General features: G+C 48.1%; 1 protein-coding gene across 9 annotated transcripts in view; it reads left to right on the plus strand.

Annotated features, from left to right (window-relative positions):
- The window catches only part of LOC135385235 (caspase-6-like), an 88510-nt gene that overhangs the window by 52268 nt on the left and 13116 nt on the right, over positions 1-23126 (plus strand). For 5 of the 9 annotated variants that reach the window (XM_064614432.1, XM_064614431.1, XM_064614429.1 and 2 more), the window contains one exon: positions 21288-21432. Coding sequence is in view for 5 of the 9 variants with exons in the window: in XM_064614435.1 (XP_064470505.1) it covers positions 21288-21432 (145 nt within the window). In the remaining 4 variants the exon portion in view is untranslated. Of the gene's footprint in view, positions 1-9861; positions 9970-10895; positions 11350-20319; positions 20443-21287; positions 21433-23126 lie in introns of those variants that run through there. The other 4 variants (XM_064614430.1, XM_064614434.1, XM_064614437.1 and 1 more) reach the window with 2 other exon arrangements.

Raw genomic sequence — 23126 nt, forward strand, 5'->3', positions numbered from 1 at the left:
GGTCCGCTGGCAGGCAAGACAGGAGCGGGTCCAGCTTCGGATGTCTTTGTTGATATTTGGCCACACATAGCGGTTTGCAATGGCCTTCTGTGTAGAGCGCACGCCGGTGTGGGCGAGGCTGTGGTAATCGCTGAAGATCGCCAGCGAGACAATCCTTGAGCTCAGCGTCATGAGCCTGGGCGTTGAGGAGGTCACTGACGCTCACCGGGGATGTTCGGCGTAATTCGGCCACTCACCATCCTAAATTTTTCGGCAAATCAGCAGCAAACCATCTTCTGGCAGGCAAGTCGCACCGGGACCACTGTTCCACCGGGTAACCGCAGGGAGGTCACAGCAAGCTCATTTTACGGCCTCCGCCTGCTTCATGATGGTCCTCCCCGGCACTTCTCTGGCGACAAACAGCATCCAGGCTTACGTACCGGTCCCGGTACTGTCGCCCCACTCAGCAACGCACTCACCCAGCAACAATCAGCTCTCAGCAACGATCACTCAACGCACTTACTCAGCAACACTCAGCAACAAGCAACGCAGCAACGATCACGTTCGGGTCATCAAATGTGGCGTAGGAAAGGACTGGCAACCGTACCCCATGACTGGTGGAGAACAACTGGTTTAATCGCGCTCAGCGCGCTCACGTTCAAACTAAGCTGCCATTATCCGATGGCACTAGTGCTGCTACAATAACATCTTTGTTAAGGAACATCTCACCGCTGCACTACCTCGACCGTCATCCATGGTAGTTAGTCCGTCAATAGCGCGAGCCGCAGATCCCGTGACAAGAGAACGTAAGTACTTCATTTTTAGTTCATGACCACACCAAGGAAGCGATGGGAACGTACAGGCTCGAGCTTCTTTGCACCAACTCAAAGCAGAAAATTTTTCATAGCCCCATGGGTGAAAGGGAGCTTGACGCACTTTTCGTGCGAAAGGTCCATCCGAAGTCGCATGAGGTACAGCTGGACATTATTGAAGACTAGCTGCGAAGGACGCTGAATGGCTGGTGGTGACTTGCACTGTCCAAACGGCAACGTCATCGGCATGCACAGATCATGCTACTTTGCGATGAATTATCTACTTTAGGCCTGCCATTACTACAGTAAACAGTGTAGGCCTCAGAATGCTTTCTCGGGGTAAGCCTTGATAAACAGGATGCTCAGGCTTTCGCTGTGGGATGTACATAAGTGCGACAGTTCGGTCCGTAAGGAAATCTTGGGGCCACATGAAGAGTCGACCACACACATCAAAAAAGCCCAAGGGGTGCCGCACACAAATGTGCGAGACGGTATCATAGGCGCGTTTAATGTCTAGAAAAACTGATACAACGATCCGTCGATGTTGGACTGTAGAAACGAGGTCGAGAACTGGATCCATAGAGCTTCGGTGGCGACGAAAGCGTGCCATTTTGCGAGGGAAAGCACCTTCCTTTTCGAGCCACAAGTAGAGACGATGCAAAACCATTCTCTCCATCAGTTTTCCCACACAGCTTGTCAGGCTCACAGGGCGAAAAGAGGACAGGGCACTTGGGGGTAATCGTGGTTTCAGAACGGGAACAACTAATCCCTCCTTTCATGTAGATGGCAGGGATCCCTCTTGCCAAGACGTGTTATAAACTTGGAGAGCTTGGAGCTTCACCGCCCGTGAAGGTTTCGCAGTGCAGCATAGATGATTTTATCTGGTCCCGGGGGTGAGCCAACATGCACAAGTTTCAACGCTGTCTTTAGCTAAATTAGAGTAAAGAGGCAGTCCATAACCTCCGGCGGGCGGGGCCAGTCTCGGTGAATTTCGGCCGTCAAGCTCTGGAAAAAGCTGTTGTGTACCGCAGCCGTCGAGGCACCTGCTGGTGTCGTTAGTACGACGGAGAAATCTGTCGCTAGCGTGTTTTAGTGTGCAGCCTTAAATAGCCAATGCAGCGAGAGGATCATTTTGTGGGGACGCATCCTTCAGAGCTCGAATTGTCCTCCAGATCTCTGTGGCCGGATCAAACAGAGACATGTGTTGACAAAACTTACGCCACCGCTTCCGGTCTTTTTTCTTAAGTTCTCGTGTTACTGTAGCTTTCATCCGGTGGTATGCTACAACGTCAGGAGGTTGCCCTGTTCGACGAACCGTTCGTTCTGCTCGGCGACGTAATGCACTATGGTGGTTAATTGCTGCAGATTGACCGACGTGAGCTGTTGCCCTTTTAGAGAGAACCATAGCGTCCTGAATGGTGCGATGAATTGGCTTGCGAGACAGCCGCTGGTGGCATACTGGTGTGCACAGATGTTTGGAGGCCGGCACGAGAGAACCTCCAGTTCGTGCAAGAAATCGGTCCGGTAGTGGTTGTGAGAGGCAGTCTATTATTATTATTATTTTATTATTTATTATTTTATTATTAGAAAGTGCACATACCAGCTAAAAGCCTTAAAATATTGCACGCAAAATAAAACACCAATCATCATGGAAGACAATATTCTAAGTAGTCAACAACAGAATTCTTATACAAGGTAACACTACCAAAAAGGTCAACATCGTACGGTAAAGAGTTAAATCTTAATTGTAGCCTGGACGACAGGGACATAATGGACGGCATCAACGGATAAAAGCAGTAACAGTCGAGAACGCCTAAGCGGAGCCTTGATCGACAAAGAAGATAAAAATTCCTAACAAGACAACATACCATTGATGACTTTAAATAGGAAAATAGCGTCACGCACACACCTCCTACCATACAGCGTGCCCACACAAATTCTAGACAATATTGACAAATAGTCAAAATAACAACTTCTCCTAAAATATCTATCGTATCCCGCACAAGACGCCGCTGCACACAATCAAGTTGACCAGAAGAACTGTTCGATAATCCATTCCATACTACGCAGGCGAACTCAAGTTTCGTGCGTACAATAGTACAGTATAAATACACAAGACAATATAAGTCACGGAAGTGACTCGTTACACGGCAAAGAATTCCAAAAAGTCTTGTTGAATCTCTAATCAACAAACGCACATGTTCTAGGAAAGATAAAGAACAGTCTACGTAGACACCCAAGTCTCGAACGACAGACACACGTTCGATGACTGTACCATCAATGGCGTAATTCAGTTTCACACTGTCTTTTACGTTTGAAATATCACTCTGAAGAAGAGAGCAACCCACAGTATCCCGTATACTTAAAAACAACTTAATATCATCTGCGTACAAGAGAAGCTTAGAGTGTTGGACGACATTACCAATATCATTAACAAAAATTACGAAAAGCAGAGGACCGAGGTTCGACCCCTGTGGCACTCCAGATAGCGACGAGTACACATCCGAACTACAGTCTTGTATCCGAACAACATTTGTCCTAGATGTCAAATAGGATTGAAACCATTTCCATAACTTTCCACAAGTTCCATACCTTTCAAGTTTGTCCAATAGCAGACAATGATATACTGTGTCGAATGCTTTGGTTAAATCAAAATATACAGTGTCCACTTGCTCCCGATCCGTCACACGAGAGGCACAATAGTGATCATACTCTACTAGGTTTATTTCAACGGACTTTCGAGGAATAAAGCCATGTTGAGCCTCACATATCTTGTGCTTAAAGTAACGCATCAGTCTTGAATGTATAACAAGCTCAAGGCCTTACAGACACTGCACAGAAGAGAAACCGGATGGTAATTGGCAACCGAAGTATCCGGTCCCGATTTACTGGGACTAGAACGGCACTTTTCCACAACGAGGGAAAAACACCAGACTTCAAGGACAAATTGAAAAGATGAAGCAATATGGGCATAAATATTTCACCGCATCCCTTGACAATGAACCCCGGGATACCATCCGAACCAAAGGAACGTTTCGCCTTCAGCTTTTTCAAAGCCAAACTAATTTCATAAGATTCTATACGATCAAACGATAAAGAGTCGTACCATTCATTATTTACATCGAAGTGTTTGACATTTAAAGAGTAGTTAGTGTAACATGCCTTAAAAAACGACGCGAACTTATTCGCCACGTCTTCAGGTTCAGAACAATATCCCGTGTCATCAACCAACTGTATGGCCGAAATATGGTCTTTGGTATGTTGTCTCACATATCTCCAGAAACTCTTAGGCGCACTGTATAAACTGTACGCGATACTTCTTTGATCGGCTTTAAAGTCCACTTTATACAAATGCTGAACTAACGTACGGCAGATCCTAAACTTCTCGTGCCAAACATTCAATTGAGTAGCCTTGAACTTCGTATGGTAATGTTTCTTCTTTCGAAGATAATAAACTAGTCTATTCGAAAACCACGAAGGATAATAGGAAGACGATACACTTCTCCTTGGTATAAAACGTTCTAAGCCACTTTTAACCACCGAAGTAAAGTTCTCTGTCGCAGAGTCTACATTATTATCATTCAACACTGACGACCAGTCATACGTATCAAAATATTTGTACAGCCCTAGATAGTCACCTTTAGCAAAATGATAAGATGGATAGCTCTGGGAACGATATTTACGCCCCTTACCCATGTAAGAGACAATAAACGGCGGATGAAAAGAATCCGGTTTGACAAGCGGGGCACAGGTAGGCACAATACCATCAACACCACAATTCGATAAGAAAAGATGGAGAACATTTCCCGAGCAATTCCTTAGACTATTGTGCTGATAATAGCCACCTATATCCATAAACTCAAACAGGCAATTTGCTTTCCTTGCTTCCTGAGCATCTTTGTTTGAAATAACATCCGTGGTCCAGTCAATCCCAGCAATGTTAAAGTCTCCATATATATGCACTCTAAATTTCGTGACATCTATAGCTCTACTCAAATTCGCAATATATGTTCGCAAAACGAGTCCGCACAAAAACGTGGAGGAAAGTAGTAGTTACCCACGAGATGGCTGTAGCGATCTCCAGAAGGGACTTCAATCGAGACACATTCAGGGTACGTCTCAAGGCCGTGCCTCCTATAACTTCGCATGTTCGCTCTAATTGCGATCAGAACTCCACCGCCGAAACGCTGTCCGGTTTTCTCATAGTCCCTATCACGTCGCTGCACCACGTAATCCGTTGGAAAATAATTTCCACTGAGGAAACCCTTATGGGGCCATGTTTCAGTTATGCAAATAAGGTCAAATCCTTTTGCGACGACGTTCGCCTTGAACTAATCCATTTTAGTGCGAATGCCACGAGCATTCTGATAGTAGGCAAATATTTTCTTATTCATCATCTTCTGGTTGTAGGACTTCCGTTGCTACTCTAGACATATCAAGCCTGCCAAAGAACTGGTGGAAGATGCACCCCATAGGCCAAACTTCAGGCTTGTTTATAACCTCAAAAAGATCATCGTCGACGACTATATGGAAGGACGAATAACCTTCGTACCTCGGAGTCAGCTTCGTGCAACGTACGGGCTTCTTTTGTACAATAGGCTCCAAGAGCGACTTTATGTCGCTGACAGACGTAGAAGGCGCCAGCCTTGACACGAAGAGTGCTCGGGGGGCTGTACGCGTGGAACAGCGACGACCCTAGAAGATTCAGCGCTACCGACACAAGTTTTCTGTCGGCGCCGTGGCCTTACGAGCCTAAATCCATCTGCATCTACGTCGTCGGCTTCTGTTGGGCTACCAGAAGCAGCACCATGCAATCCTCGAGATATCATGTTTCGCGAATCACGCTCGACGTTCACCACAGAATCCTTGTGTAACTGATGACCAACTGATTTACTCACAGCATTCACACCAGTCGCTGGCATCGAAACTGTAGCTCCAGCGTAAGTAATAGGTACTACACTTTTAGGCCGGTATGTCTGCCTGCCCTCAAACACGTTTCGTAGATCACGTACTTCAGAACGCAACTCCCGGTTCTCAGCTCCCAGAAAGTTTAATTTCAGCAATCAGTACCTGAAGCATGCCTTCAATCTTATCAGGAATCTTCTCCGACGTAGTAGCTGCTGATGAACCCGCTGCTGTAAAAGCGGGAAGTTCTGAATCCTCCCCCTCGGTAGTAGGCTTAGTCAAAGTTTGACGATGCTTCGAACATCCCGTGCATTTGAAGGTGCTTTTCCCACTTTCCGTAAAGAAATTATACTCGGTTAGGTCCACGTTGATGCACTTGCAGTGAAATGCACGATTACATCCACAACATTCCAAGAATTGCTGCTTCCCGACAAACCTGTTAGCGCAGCTCCCACACTCGTCGTGCGGTAGCTTCGGCATCTTGGCTTGGCTATCGAACGAAATTGTACAAATTGCAATAACATAATCGAACACGACTGTGACCTCAAAACCCACCCAAGGGTGGAATAGTGCGAAATACGAATACTATAGTGCGTAATTAGAGGAAAGTGGTCACTACCTCGGGTGTCGACGTCGGTAGCGCACGACAAGTAGCGAATTATGTCCGCTGAGCACTACGAAAGATCCAGTAAGTAGATTCCTTGTTGTGCTTGACCCTCCGAAGTCCCCGACGATGTTGACGCTCGTCCTGGAAGGGCGGATGTCGACTTCTGCCGTCTCATGCCATATCTGAATGGATAAAACGTTTGTCAGGCCGTCTGTTAATTCATACTGTCAAACTGGAGAAGTGATATGTGTGACCGCACGAGATACGGGATGTGTTTGACGGTCGGGTCTCGCTGTGTCCCACGTCAGTGTTTCCTGGACGCAGTCAATCCTCTCTTTCATGATGTTACATTTATGATACATACCGTTTCCACCCCTATATATCTATACGTAAGTGTTAGGGCTCAATTTCACTAACTGTACCATATTCCTCATAACCTCATACGACACTGTGCAATGATACGGCCATCTGTTGCGCCACTTGTGAAGCCAGGAATTCCAAGAAGACAAATAAGTATTACGTGGGAAGTATGGGTGCTAGAAGGGCTGGTGTGCCGAGCGCCTAATCCAACGCATGGGGAGCGCGTGGTCACGGCCGTGGACAAGATGGCGGCGAATTGCACGCGCTTTTCCGCAGTGGCTCGCAGCGCGCCAAGCGGGAAGGCACATTTCTGTGTGGCTCACAAACGCTCCTCTGTTTCGAACCGACCACGTGCGTTTCCGGCAACACAGATTCGCACCCCGCCGGCTAGAAAGCTTAATATTGTAGTTGTACAGCTCATCTACGCCAAAATTCGCGAGCGCTCCTACGAGATCTTCTCTGTGGTTGTTTATTTAGTTTTCAGGTGAGTGTATAGCTCGTCTGAAGCGGTAACCGCATACGACAATTGCTCAACGGAAAAACGGCCAACTTTCCCACCGGCACGACAACTCAACGGAAAAACGGCGGGACGAACTGCATGCACAGATTTCCACTGCGGCGGACGGTGGCGTCCTAGCGGGCTTTTCGTTAGTCCGTGTTAAATTTTGACTTCAAATTAACTGATAAATATTTTGCTACACATAGAAAAGTTAGCGTGGCACACAGAACAAGTTCTTGCGGTCAAAGCGTATTCGCGAAGCAAGCGCAACAAAAGCGCCCTCAACCAGCGCAGCGGGCGGGCGACAGCATGCGTCCCAGTTCCCAGGTTGGTCATACGGGCATCCGAAATGCCCGCCACGGCCACTCGTGGAACGATAGCGCGTGTAGCGGTCCTGTTTGCTGCCGTCGAGCGGCCGCTTCCGCTCTTCGCTGGATTTTTCTGTCCACCGCAGTCGTCGAGAAATCGGTGAAGTTCCCATTGCTCGCGTCGGCTCACCGGAAAAACGGTGGCGGTGGCCGGTTTTCCGTTGAGAATTCGTCGTATGCGGTTATCGCTTGAAACGTTCAACGATTGTTGTGAAAGGCCATTCTGTGACCTAAAACGCATTAATTCGCGAAAAAAAAAAACGCAGATTGGGAAATTTCTGAAAATCCCAATACAGGTCGGCAACTAATGCATATACCCATAGTCATGTATCTATACCCCAAGTAGTTCGGTACCCCCCCCTCCCCCAGTGGTCGGTTTCTGGGGAAACTACTACGGGGCGCGTAATGCACAGTGTGTGAAATGCAAATGCAAAAAAAAAACGCAAACAATGCTGAGTGGTGCTGTTCTTGCACTGCTATGAAGGTCCTATGGGAGTACATAAAGACAGCTTGGAGGCGCGAGCTTGGGGCTTCCACAATCAAAGCCATGCCGAGCGTCACGCATGTCCATATACATCCGAGCCCCTTTGATAAAATGCGGGTGCACCTTGTCTTTCAAATCTTCAGCGACCTTAAGGGCCTCGCATCCCCAACGCAAGAGTTCATCAAGCTCATGTTTATTGCCACTATGGCAGCTTGATATCTCCTCGAGGCGCTCAGGTAACAGTTGTGTGTAGCAGGATACCTTAGATTGATTTTGCGTATTTTTTTCGAGGTTACCGTAACCGAAGAATTGATATTGGACTTTAAAAAACATTTTGTTTCTTCTGTGTTTGCATGTCTAAATGTTATATAATTTTCTGTATTGCTCTACATGCCTTTTAGAGTGTACCAAACTTCAATTTAATTTTTGGCATTCTTCCTTCTGTTATTACCTGTCACTTTTCGGTATGTATCACATTGGATACTCTATGCCGTTATGGGAGTGATTCTTTGACGGAATAGACCTCTACCGTGGAAACGTCATCATGACGTTGGTAGGCAGACTGAAACCGAAATAAATTGGAAGGGGAGGGCTCGGTTCCACGAATGGGCACTTGTTCGCTGCCTCCTGTTGAAAGAAAAGTAGGACCGAAGGTCGCATCCCTTTCAGGGACCATCGTGATCCCCTCAAGGCCGTGGATTTCGGGCGCGACCTTGTTCGCACCTGGCTTCAAGCCTAGTTCAACTCTACCAAATTGGTGGCGCCGTCGAACACTATGACGTCATTTGCTTACAAACAGGGAGAAGTCTATTTCCTAGTGTTTTGGCCTGTTTCTACGTATTGTGAAGTATTTTTTATGCAGATTAGCAGAGAATGCGAACTGGTATGTTTGCCGGATTATCCCCACTATGGCTGCACCTTTTTATTCCTTTTTCTTTTCTCGTTTATTTTCACTTTTTTCCTTTCTTCTTTTTTTAATGTGAGTATTGCTGTTGTTGTTTTACTCTAGCATAGCAGTTGGGGGCATATCAAAGGGAACAACAACTTCATTACTAGATGATGAGCGGGCAGTTTCATCGCCAGGTACTCTACCCCATTTAGTACCCCTGCGGTACTCTACCCCATCGCTGGCGGTGATGCGGGGAATGAAATAATGACCCCCTTCACAATAAGGATCGAAGTACTATGGTATCCAGCAATGAAAAGAGATCTTTGAGGGTAGATCATTGGTGGGCTGGATGGGGCCAGGGAAAAAGGATTTTGTGAGAGAGAGGGTGTGAGAGTATAGGTCGTTAAGGGATCCGGAGAGTACGGTTTGGCAAGGTTGATATTGTGGGCAATGAAAAAGAATGTGCTCTAAGTCTTCTACAGCACCTCAGTGACTGCATTGCGGAGAGTCAAGTTGTCTCAAGCAATAACGCCACTGCGCTGTAAACGCCACATCGAAGCGCATTCGATCAACTAATGCGGCATCTTGACGAGAGGTATGCCGAGGCCTCAGTTTTGGTCTGAAGAAATTTCATCAGTACCTCTGGGGAAGCAAGTTTACCTTATGTACTGAGCATAAACCATTAACAAGCATTTTTGGTCAAAGAAAGGAATACCTGTGACCGCAGCAAATCGATTACAAAGCTGGGCGTTTATCATGACGGGTTACAGCTATGATATTCAGTACAAACCAACGCAGCAAGTGGGAAACGCTGACGGGTTGTCGACACTTGCAGAAGGGCATGACGACGACTTCGATCGGGAAATAGCCAGTCACAACTTCGCTAACGCTGATGATGTGAACATAATTTCTATGGAACTATTGTCTGTTTTACGTGTAACGGCGACTTCTATTGCAGAAGAGACAGCTAAGGATCAAGTGCTACCAGAAGTGTACCGTTTTTTGTTGGAAGGCCGGACTACTGCTGAGAACAAACCGGAGCTCCGTCTTTATCCGCAGCGGGAAAGTGAGCTGTAAATTTCTCACGGTTGTATTTTACTGGGCATGCGCACAGTAATTGCAGCGAACTATCGCACTTTGATTTTGGATGTCCTGCACGAGGGTCGTCTTGGACAAACCAAACTGAACATGCTCGCCAGGTCTTTCATTTGGTGGTTTGGGGTTGATAACCACATAGAAGCCAGGGTTAAGCGTTGTGGCTCCTGTGCTTTGTGGCAGATGACACTCAACAAGTACACCTACACCGCTGGGAGTGTCCAGAACGTCCTTGGAGCAGACTTCATGCTGATTTCGCTGAGTACCAGAAGGATCATTTCTTTATAGCGATCGATGCTTACAGCCAATGGCCTGAGGTCATACAAGTGAAAAGACTAACCGTGAGTGACACTGTTAAAGCGTGTGAAGAAGTGTTCCTGCGTCAAGGACTTCCAGATCAGTTGGTCACAGATAATGGACCACAGTTCACTAGTGCTGAATTTACGAGCTTCTTAGAACTCAATGGCGCACGACACACTTTAACGCCACCTTACCATCCTAAATCGAACGGTCAAGCTGAAAACTTTGTTGGATCGCTAAAACAAGCCACGCGCTGCGCTCACAATGGGAAAGACGGAGAGCCTATCAGGACGTTTTTGATAAAGTACAGGTCTGCTCCTCACGCTTCAACTGGGAAGTCACCCTGAGCTGCTGAACAAACGTTCATTCAGAATGACGCTAGATTTGGTTTCTCAAAGAGTGTTGGTAAAAGATCCAACACGGAAACACCACTAGATTAAAGGCATTGTTGTTGGTAATGTAGGTCACGTGATCTACGAGGTAGAGTTGGAAGGACGGAAACGCCGTAGAGTCCACGCCGATCACATCAAGAGCAGGATGTCAACTTACGACTCACAAAACGGTAGTGAGCTCTCATGTAAACTTGGTTCTCTACAGGAATCAGAGATACCTTTGAACTTAGCCATGGGGATTGAACTGGGTCCTCTGGTGTCGCCTCCGGTTCAAGATGCGGATTCTCCTGAAACACCTACAGCCACCTCTCTCGAAAAGCCTACAGCCGCTCCAGCTCGAAGTTACCCGGCCAGGTTTCGTAGACCACCTGTCCGGTACCAGTCCACAGCCTTAGGAGGAAGAAATGTAGTGGATGTCGACGACTGAGGCATCAGCTGGAGGCTCTCGCTCTCGCACATCTGACCATCAGCTGTTCGACAGGAGCTGATCCAGCAGATCGTACCAGAGTAAAACGCTCCTCCCGCACGAACCCTCACGTATTGTGTCTATTTCCTAGCTGCAGCGTCACGGCTGTTACAGTGGCGACGAGATGGTAAATGCAGATTTTACCGCGTATTTGGTTTTTAGCCTGGACGGCAACCTTACGCTTTTGCTTCACCAAAGAGCGAAATTGCTGTCAAAATGTTGACTTAGAATGGTTTTAATTGTAAACTGTATTTTCTGCATACTTAGATATATAAAATACGCATCGTTTTCGCAACTTGCCCTAGTCATTATGGGCACCCATTTTTAGTCTCCACTGCGTAACGTGTCATATATGACACATATCCAAATTTGGTTGACGCTCGACGCCCCGCGGAAACCCCGCAGATTTTGTAAAAATTCGAGTATTCTTATTTCACAGCATTATTGCATTAAGAAGAAAAAAAAAAACCTTACAGAAAGCAAATCTGCAACTATAGGGTTAAAGGAGCATGGAAAGTGGGGAGAAAAATTTCTCTCTTTGACCGCCTTCAGCCGTGATCGAGCATCGACACGGCGAAGGTCGGAGCGTCGTCTGCTGCCTAGTTTCTCGCAGTTTCTTCTGGCAAACGCTTCTCCCGACAAGATCACATGGAGTCCGAACCGGTCGATCAGTCTTGTGCAGCAGTTCGGGTTATAGTGCAGGTGCTCTTTCTTTGCCAATTGCATTGCTTGCTCGCATAAGGTAAATTTAGCGACGGAGCAACACATCGCTTCAGATAGACACCGACGGATTTCAGGATGTTCGGTGGTGACTCATAATCACTCTCAAATTGCGTTGTAATGAGACCTTTTTGAGCCGAAATATATTCCTTGTATGCTCTTCCTAACATATATTCCTTGTATGCTGGACCATTTCATGAAATACGTGCGGTTTTTAGACGGCCCTTTCCATGCTCCTTTAAGGTCACGGACTAAAATTGACTTCAAGAATATGTATATATGTTCTGTATGTAATACAGAAAGCGAATGGATAGTGCATCTCAGAAATATCCGCATTCTTTAGCTGTCCAAGAGCCCATACGCCACGTCGGCAGTGGCACAAAGCACCAGAGTTGTACGTAACGCGTTACTAGTAATTGCGTTACTAGTAATCAATTACTTTTTCAGTAATTTTTTTATCGTAATCAATTAATTTTGTGCGCAAGTAATTTTCCATGTAATCTGATTACAATTTTCAGTAATCGATTACTGAGCAATCGAATGCTTTTTTAACCTTATGTCAACCATGGCAACCCTTTCCGCAAGCCAATCTGTTCTTCTGTTCCACCACGGGTTCGACTGAAGCAATGACGCAGAGGTCACTGTGACGGCTGTCTCAAGTCTACACGTGTTCCATGCATACCAGAGTAATATGATAATCCCTTACAACCGCGACCTACTGGAGCAACAGTAAAATAGGTGACTGTACTGATAAATTGTGCGGGCTGAACATAACAACAGTAACAAAACGAAGCGGATGTTTCGATGTTGTTTTAAATGTGTATATAAATGTGTAATAAACACGTGTATGTATTTTGTATGTTGCTTTAAAATGTAGTTGTGAATTTCATTTATCATGCATGTTGGTGTCTCATATTAGAATTCGCAACAAGAGCTGCATGTTTGCATTCACTGCAGCCTTGTTGGCTTTGCTATGGCTCACAATTTAAAAGTAACGGGAAAAGTAACGCGTTACATTTTTAATCGGTAACGTATTAGATTTTTGATGAAGTAATTTGTAACGGTAAAGAATTACTTTTCGCGCAGTAGTAACAGTAATTGCAATCAATTACTTTTTCCGAGTAACGTGTACAACTCTGCAAAGCACCAACATATTTGTTTGGTTACGCGAGCTGCCACCGCATGCTGCGCTCAAGCTGAACACTTGCAGATTCAAACACACGGCGAGTATCCCGCAAGAATTGGCGATTTTAATATACATCTTTGTTTAATATACCTGTTTATATACAGGGTGTCCAAGCAAAATGTGAACATATTTTTAAATATATATATATCACTTTTTCCGAGATCAAATCAATGGCATTATAGCATATGCTGAAGGGCACTCCTTAGGAGGGCATTAGCAAACTCCTAAGATAATGTCTTAATTAACTTTCAATAATTAACTTTCTAATTATAAAAGTTGTCCCAATGAGAACATCTGTTTCTTTAGGTCACCTGATATCGTAGCCGTTTTGAGAACAAAAATCCGTTCGGTAGATCGTCCACAAAAAATTCGTGAAGGAACATCGTTTCTTTCTTTATTTTGTTCATTGCGCATCTTCGGAGACGCGTATTTCCTTCATTCCCAATGTGAGAGGGTGAAGGAGCGCAGTGCCGCCTCATGCGTCGAAGATGAGCTTTAACTTGCGGAAACAAAACAAAAACAAATTTATCGGGTGACTCTATCGGAGCTGCCCCTATCTTGTGTGCCCTCTAGAGGTGATAGTGTGCTCTTTCCCCCTCTCACATTGGGGATGAAGGAAATACGCGTCTCCGAAGATGCGCAATGAACAAAATAAAGAGAAAAAAAAACGGTGTTCCTTCACAATTTTTTTGCGGACGACCTACCGAAGGGATTTTGGTTCTGAAAACGGCTACGATATCAGGTGACCGAAAGGAACATATGTCCTCATTGGGACAACTTCGTAGCTTTTATAATTAAAAAGTTAACCATTGAAAGTTAATTAAGACATTGTCTTAGGAGTTTGCTAATGCTCTCCTAAGGAGTGCCCTTCAGCATATGCTGTAATGCAATTGATTTCATCTCGGAAAAAGTGATCTATATACGTATATTTAAAAAATATGTTCACACTTTGCTTGGACACCCTGTATATATCATAGATTAAGATTACCCGTCAAAAAGAACCCGTTACGAGTTAGGTTACCGTGTGAAAAATGTAACTAAGTCAGTAACGAAGTTCTTCAGCCTGAAATGTAACTCGCACTTACTGGATTACTTAAAAAAAGAACGAGTTACTTCGAAGTTACTTCGGACACAAAATAGCATTAGGTATAGCCAGAGTTAGAGGTAACTCGTTACTGTAGCTAAGTTCCTTTTTTTGATAACTTGTAACTTAACTCAGTACTTTTGCGCCGTGGTAACTTTCAGAGGAACTCGTTCCTTTTTCAGGTAACTTTGCCAAAGTCACTCAAGTTAAGTTCCTTTCACTCGCTTTTCGCTCACGTCCACGTATTTTCTTGCTTTCTCTCCGCTTCCTTCATTTGGCATTTTTTTCATTTGGCATTTGGCATTTTATTTGGCATATGGCATTTTTTGCCATAAAACGTGATTAATGGCAGTATTTTATTCAGGAAGTAAGAACCGCTGCCATTGAAATGAAGCTGAACCATTGTGCGCCCACAGGGAGTAAAATGCAAAGTGTTCGAATAGACCTCTACCAGAGAAACGTCATCATGACATTGGTAGACAGACTGAAGCCAAAACAAATCGGAAGGAGAGGGCTGGGTTCCATGAACGGGCACTACACCGTAGTGCCCGTTGAGTTTCTTGCCCGTGAGTGCCCGTTGAGTAATCAGCTTAGGACACTTCGCTGTGTTCCCAGCGCGACATGGATGGAATTGCTGAAAACCTGCACACCACCCCTTTAAACTGCACCATGCCTATATGTACACTTTTCAGATGGCTGCACCGCAAACACAACGAAGCTGTCCCTCCCAACCTTTCCTTCTCGCTTTCTTGTTTAGCAATAAATGATACCCTGTCCACCCCACACACATAAAAAAAGAGTAAAACCTTGTAGCAAACGACGACGAAGTGGTCTCGGACCACGGTTGGATACTCGCGCCAAACCCTTCGGCCTGCGAGCCGTTGTTCTTTTCTACATAGTTAGTGTGGTGCCAGACAGCCCACTATTGCCTCTGTCTCTTCCCCAACACTGGTGACGCGGACGTTGCCGAGTGATGGCCAGCCCTCTGCAGAGCGCTGCCACAGGAGCATTAAACGAAGCCACCACAGCTGAAACCGCCGACTGCCACATCACCGTCCGCCTGCCTCCCTTCTGGCCGCAGAACCCCACTGTCTGCTTCCTGCAAGTTGAGTGCCAGTTTTCACTGGCAGGCGTAACCACCCAGCTGACGAAGTTCCGTCACGTTGTGTGCGTGCTTCCGCCAGACATCAGCGCTCAGGTTGCTGACGTTCTTGCCACTCCGCCAGCTGTTGCTCCGTACGACACTTTGAAGGCGGCCATACTCGACCGAAGGATTGCGTCCGAGCTCAAAAGCATACATCAACTCATAGCCGTAGAACATCTGGGCGACCGCGGACCAAGTCAGCTTCTGCGCGACATGCAATCACTACTCGGTGAGCGCTAGCCGACGTTCAACCAGGTTCTCTTAAAGGAGCTTCTCCTCCAGCGCCTTCCCGCGTACGTCCAGATGATTGTGGCCACTGCCTCCGACTTGCAGCTTCCCCAATTGGCGGAGCACGCTAACAATACAATGGAGGTGTCCGCACCGCACATCGCCGCCGTTTCCAACGCAGCACCCAGCACCGCCGAAGCTTCCTCGCGCACCACCCCAGGTTCCACCTCACACCCGGGTGCTGGACCGCCACAGTTCGCCAGCGCGCTCGATCCGGTTGCGCAGCTTCGGGAGGACTTCAACCGCCTATGTGGCATAGTGGCCTCGGCGATTCCCCCGCCCCCATTCGGCCGCGTCGTCGATTCCGGTCTGCCAGGCGTCGGGGCTCTCCACGACTCGATTCCCCCGACCAAGAAGCTCGCCCTTGCCACTACCATCGCCGTTTCGGCTTCAACGCCCGAAGATGTAGGAGCTTCTGCCCCTGGCAGGGAAACTTTTCCGGAACCGCTGATGGCTGCGGCCGTATCTGACGCCTCCAGCAGCCGTCTCTATTTCGTCACCGACCACACGTCGGGGGCAAGGATTCGCGTCGATACCGGCGCCGAAATCACTGTGCTGCCCGCAAACGCTCTTGACCGGCGACGCACGCCCATGTTCCACCTCACTGCCGTGAACGACACTGCCATCTCGGTCTACCGCCAGGTGTCCCTTACGCTGAACCTTGGGCTGCGCCGAAATTTCCCATGGCTCTTCCTCGTAGCGGCTGTCGAGATGACGATCATGGGGGGCGGACTTCATTCAGCACATTCAGCACGGTCGACGTAGCGCGCAAGCGCCTCGTAGACTCGTCCACGAGCCTCTCCATCCGAGCCTTCTCTGCTAGTGATGTTCGATCTCCGACGCTCATGACCACTTCTGCCTTGCTGTCACCGTACGCTGCCATCCTGCGTGAATTTCCCACCCTTATGCAAGCTCCTGATTGGTCGAAGCCTGCCAGTCACGGCGTGGTCCAGTACATCAAGACCTCCCCCCCCCCCTCGTTTTCGTGCGGCCTCGTCGCCTCGCCCAGGAGAAGTTGAAGATTGCGCGCGCGGAGTTTGACCATATGCTCGCTATCAGTGTGGCCTGGCCTTCCTCAAGTGACTGGTCATCGCCGTTGCACATGGTCCCAAAGAAGACCAGTGACCGGCGCCTTCCCACTTATCACCGTTTCCACTACCTCGCCTTCAGGAATTCACGGTTAACTTGCACGCCACTACCCTCTACAGCAAGATTGACCAAATGAAGGCCTACCATCAGATCCCGGTCGCAGCCGAGGACGTCAAGAAAGCCGAATCTCTACCCCCTTTGGTCTGTTTAAGTTCCCGCGCATGCCTTTCGGCTTTCGCAATGCGGCTCAAACATTCCAATGGTTCATTGACTGCGTGGTTCGCGGACTACCCTTCGTCTTTCCCTACGTCGACGATCTCTTGGTGGCAAGCTCGACGCCAGAAAAACTACGAACTGCAACTTCGGCTGCTCTTCCAACGACTGGTTGCCCATGAAATTGTGGTCAACGTACAGAAATGCGAGTTCAGCGCCTCAACTACCGAATTTCTCGGCCACAAGGTGACACCCGAAGGCATTGCTCCCCTCAAGAGCAAGGTTGAGACGATCACCAACTTTCCTCGCCCTCATTCACTTGCCCCAGTTACGCCGTTCCCTCATCCTCGTCAGTTTTTACGGGCGTTTCGTACCCCACTGCGCCGAGACTGTGCGCTCTCTGGACACCCTCCTCGCCAGGCAAATATCACCTTCGTCCGTACTTCAGTGGAGTCGAGACGCGGATGCTGCGTTCACTAAGATCAAGACCGACCTCTCCCGCTGCGCCATGCTTTTCCATCCGAAGCTTGACGCCCCCACCTCCCTGATGATCGACGCGTCAGGAATTGCTGCCGGTGCAGTACTTCAGCAGAAGATCAATGAGTTTTGGAAGCCAGTCGCTTTCTTCTTCAAAGCCTTCAACCCCGCGGAGCAGCAGTTCAGTACCTTCGGCCGCGAAGGTACTGTAGCTACCTACCTTGCTGCTAGTTGCCTACCTTGCAGAGCGCCATTTCTCGCGGGTCGGCAATTCACCATCCTAACGGACCACAAGCCGCTTACGCACGCGTTCCGTCGGCGAGCACCCGATACTCGCCACGGGAAATTCGGCACTTGGCCTATCTCGCAGACTTTCGCACGAACATTCAGCACGTCCCCGACGCCTCAAACTCTCCTGCAGACTCCCTCAGCCGGATTGCGAGCGTCTCTCCCGTCGTGCAGCCGCTTACTCCCGAGGCAATCGCTGGTGCCCACGCCACTGACGACGAACTTCCGCAGCTTCGTCGGCGTGGCACATCCTCGCTCAGGTTCACCGACCTCCCCACACCCGGCTCTCGCTTGACCATTTGTTCCGACATCACTCGAGCTCAGCCAAAGCCTTTCTTCCCCGCGCCCTACCGCTGCGCGTTCTTTGCTGCGGTCCACGACATGGCCCACCCCGCTCTTTGTGCCACCCAGAGCATGGTGACAGCTCGCTTCGTTTGGCCCACCGTTAACGCCGATTTCACAGCCTGGTCCCGTTCGTGCATCCCGTGCCAGCGATCCAAGGTGCACAGGCATACAATATCACCGCATCAGCAATTTAGCCTCCCGGACAGCCGTTTCAATGTTGTGCACATCGACATCGTCGGCCCCCTTCCACCGTCGTCTGGTTTCCGCTACCTGTCCACAGCAGTGGACTGATACACCTGATGGCCGGAAGCTTGTCCGATGCCCGACATGTCTGCCGAAACCGTCGCAGCCACGTTCCTAGCCACATGGGTTGCCCGTTTTGGAGTACCCTCCCATGTAACCACCGTTAGAGGTCGTCAATATGAGAGCGCTTTATTCTCCGCTTTCGCAAGGCTCCTTGGCACCTCCCGCATACACGCGACATCCTACAACCTGGCATCTAATGGTGTCGTGGAGCGTTTTCACCGTCACCTGAAGTTAGTTTGGGGTCAGACAGCCCACAGTAAACCACTACTGTTGATCCCTCCGACTGCCTCTGTCTCTTACCCAACAAATTAATTATAATGCGTTTCACTGCGGTCAGTCATATAAAACACTTCATATATGGTTTAACAGTCATGCTCGTCTGATCCATCAGGGCCATCAGATGCAGGCCTATGATCGGCGACACAACATCATGGTGAGGAAAGCTGTCATGACACATGCATGAGAAGCATGAGGTTGGTGAGTGCCATCAGAACATCATACGTCATACCCTTTTAAGCCTCATCGGTGAGTGCACTCACCGTAGGCCTCATGCCTTGAGCGCCGTCAGTAGGCTTCGCGTTCCTGAAGGCCTCACGGGTGAGTGCCTTCATAACTTGCGCACGTCTCACATACCTCATTTGAGCTCATTTCTGAATGCACTCATACCGACCTCACACCCCTGAGACCTCACCGTTGACTTCACTCACACACACACTCCTGGCGCCCCTCAAACCTTATGAGTGCACTCACAGCAGGTTTCATGAGGGGCAAAACCTCATGAGTGCACTCACAGGAGACCTTATGGGGTAAAATCTCGTGAGTGCACTCCCGGATGGCCTCGTCGCGGGCTTGTTCTCACTCACCCTAACCTCAAATGAGTGAGGTGAGGCTGAAGGGCACTCATGAGGGCCCTCATGAGTGAGTTCGCCCAGCTATGTCCTGGACAGGTCGTGGTTGCATATGACAGCAAACGTCAAGGCACGCGTGATCTTAATCCTGCGGCGCCCGTGATCGGCGGCCAAACCGTTTGTCAACAATGGGGTTATTGTTTCTGTGCGACGTTTTGGATGTCTTCCGACCACGATAATTATTTTTATCGATAATCTCGCAGTAAATCGCGCAGTTTTGCACATAAGGCCTCGCGCTGTTGACGACTTCCAAATATGTGATGACGACCGCGCGTTAAGACTCACTGAGCCGATCCAATGTACTTAAACTAAGGATACGTGGGCTAGCATGTTGCGAAAGAAGCACGGTATAGTTTATTCTGGTGAAATACCTTCACCTCTTGGCTTTATGGCGACGGAAATATGTCGGTAAGCGGCAAAACGACATGTAAACAAAGTCACACGACCTCAACATGACGTTTTCTATTACGTCCGACCCAAAATAACAACTTTATTTTGAGGAGGAAGAGTGGGGAGGTTCATCGCCAGAGGCGATACTCTACCCCATTGCTGGTGGGGATGTGGGGAATAAAATAATGAGCCCCTTCACAATAACGATCGAAGTCCGATGGTGTCCAGAAATGTCAAAAGAGCTTTGAGCGCAGATCGTTGCTGGGCTGGATTGGGCCAGTGACCAAGCAATCTCGATAGGGAGAAGGGGCGAGAGTCCAGCTAACTAAGAGACTCGGAGAGTGCGATTCGGGAAGGTTGGTAGTGGGGGACCCAGGCGACCCAGGACAAGATGGCGGTTAGGCAAAGAGCACCCGCTTGAGGGTAGTTAAGACGATGACGGATATATGTCACCCCTGTGCTTAAGGAGAAACTCCGCACAAAAACCGTGTTGAGGTAACAGTGCGACAGCAATCCGTGCCGTATAATATATCACTGAATACAATTTCCCATACCCAAGTGGCCCAGCTAGTGGAAAATGAATATTTCCTTGAAATGAGTAGGCGTTCCTCAACGGAAAAGCAGTCCAGCAACATTGGGCTTCACCTCACCGGTATTCCTCGGGATTGGTATTCCTTGTGTACGGCTTTCTGTAGGTTTGTTTTTGCCCCTGGCGACTATTTCAGGACTTAATCGAGGAAGCAAATGACTGGCCATCCACGTGGCACGAATAAACTACAAAGCGCGTGCCCGAAAAAGAGCCGGTGGCCCCCTCGAGACTACTGGTGATGTCACGCACGGTACAGGAGGTAGGAAAAGGAACCTTCAGAAGTTTCGGTTTCGTGTTGAGCTTCCCAGCTCCTCTGGCAACTAAAGAGTCACCGACTGCCAAACCAACCTTATTTCTCATTTCGGAAGAATGTATCGAACTTATTTACAAGGTCATTATAATAGCTCCAGACTGTCCTGGAGTCTCAATTTAAAGTGTCTGCCGGCTTATGAACAATTCTAATCCAGTCGATTGCTGGCATTCTCCGTGTGAGCGCGAGATACATTTATGCCATCGACTATAGATCTCAACAACGCAGTGTCAAAACGCTCTTGGTATACATCATTGTGCAGGCGCAGTAAGTTATCGTTCAGTTTCTAACGCGACACAAGCCAGGACGAACGAACGCTTTCAATAGCCGCGTAGGTCAGTGGATGTCAATTCCAGTCAAGTTAATTTGTAATAGTCGTGCAGTGAAATCATAGTATATAGTGAATCATCACTGTTTTAGCACTTCTACGTATGTGTGCGGCGTGGGATGCTTGATAAAAGCAGTCCCAGACATGGACTGCAGCAAGACCTGGCCCTTTAAACTTGAAGGGAGGGGAGTGTAAGGACGTGTTCATTTACAAATTCCAGAGACAGCGACGCCATGTACAATGTGACGTACACCAAACATGCGAAAGTGAATACGTCCGACTGGACCTGTTGGTAAAACATGACTACTATAGAAGCGTTTAAGGTAAACAAGCACAGACACAACGCACAGAAAGTGGACTAGCAGCAAACGGTTTATTGGAACGGACGAGAATGTTACTTCTGCAACTGGAATCGTTCAAAAAGATGCGGAAGCTTGCAACATCTTTTTTTTCTTCCTTCACCTAGGCGTGCCAAGTTGAAAGCAGTGACAGTAAAGATCAACGTAACTCGGAACAGACACAAGAAGAACTAGAAGAAGAAATGTCTCACTACTGGGACTACAGTATTGACCTGCCCGCACACTTCTTGGTTAGCTTCGCCGTTCCCCCTGGTGAGTTAGCTACGACACAGCTCCAACGTTGTTTGTTCAAATTTCTGTTCTGTGCCTTTCTGGTAGCCGTTGCTCTAGAAAGGGCCAAAAATCAGGATCTAACGGGCTACCCGATTCGTTAACCTCGGGAGCTACCCTCGGAAAGTGTGATGGCGGGTGCAAGTACTTGAAGGGCTCATCGAAGCTGATGAGCGCGTGTGTCCGCACGTGACGTAGATAAAGCCTACATTTTAATGTGATGGTACTAAGACTTTTCAGAAATGAAAATTCACTATGACCTCTATCGTGCTTACAACCAAGACGCTATTTACAACGTGGCTGCAATGCGTCAGTGAAATCATTATTAACTATATTGTTACCGGCACGTACTCCTTTCGCGAAGGTGTCGTGTAGGCTACTGTAAAGGAGCCCTAATGGAAAGGAGCTCAAACGTGTCCGTGTGTCAGGGGCATAAGTGAAAACGATTCACTAAGACTAGCTTATGTTATATTTGGATCCCTTATCGTGAATACGCTCGGACAATGATAAACCTGGATAAGCCAATCGCCTTACCCCTGGAAGTTGATGAGATTACTTTGTTTATCTTTGATTTGTCAGCTTCATTTATCGTTTTCCTAGAGTCCCTATGGCCTGGGCCATTCCAGGCGAAACCACCCAGGTGTAGCTCGACGATAACTCAGTCGGTAACGTGCTGGCTTGCTGAACTCATGATCGCGGGTTCAATCCCGGCCGAGGGCGGTAGCAGTGTGGTGGAGGTGAACATTGCTTCCATCACCGTGTGTCGGAGATTTCCGGTGCACGTCAAAAGAACCCCCAGGTGGTCCAAATTATCCGCAGTCCTACCCTGCGGCACGTGCAACATGTCGCCACACTGCGCAGACAAACCTTACGTGTAACGGCACAGTACCATTATTTAGATTTCGCCGAAAAAAAAATGTGTGCATTCCTTTAGGGGTGTATATGTAGGATATAAACTTATTTCTCAAGCTTTTGTTTTCTTCGACATTCGGGGCGCCACAAACTTGGCACAAGCATGAAAAAGTGCTGTCCACTCCACGCGTTTTTTTTAACACATACAGACGACATTTCTGAGCTTTCTTTGCCTGATGATAAGGCCGGCCCGAACGGTGTGTATTTCTTGGGTGAAGGTTGCGTTTTTACGCACAGCGAAAAATTTCGTACGTCGCAGCAGCTTGTAGCGCGTAATTCGGTGCGTCAATGCAGATTTTATAATTCACGCCGCGGAGTGGTGGAGAGGTGGTGGTGCTTGTGAACGGGCTCTCCGTTGTCGGCCTCACAGAGGAGGGCAATGTCATGACTGACGCCCTGGGGAAGTGCGCGTCCTGGGCCGACTTCTACGGGAACTCTGTCGACATATGTCTGAAAGCGTCTGAGGAAAACCCAGGAAAAACCCTAGACAGCACAGCCGGCACGCCGCAGTCAGTTCACGGCCGTCCATGCAACCAATCAGAGTGCAGAAAGACATTTTTTCCACCGGTGTACCGTGCTAGAAGAAGAAGCGACCTACAGCCTTTTTAGCAATGTCTGCACAACCAAAAAGCTGTAGAAGACGCGGGAGAACACGGAAGTAATTTCTGACGTGGTGATCTTGTGGGATATGCAGCGTTCTGACAACAAGAATGTAAAGTTCAAAGTCATGCTGTGGGAAGAGGTAGCGGCAGGGGTGGATTGTT

This window comes from Ornithodoros turicata, chromosome 2 (genome assembly GCF_037126465.1).
Source record: "Ornithodoros turicata isolate Travis chromosome 2, ASM3712646v1, whole genome shotgun sequence".
NCBI lineage: Eukaryota > Metazoa > Arthropoda > Arachnida > Ixodida > Argasidae > Ornithodoros > Ornithodoros turicata.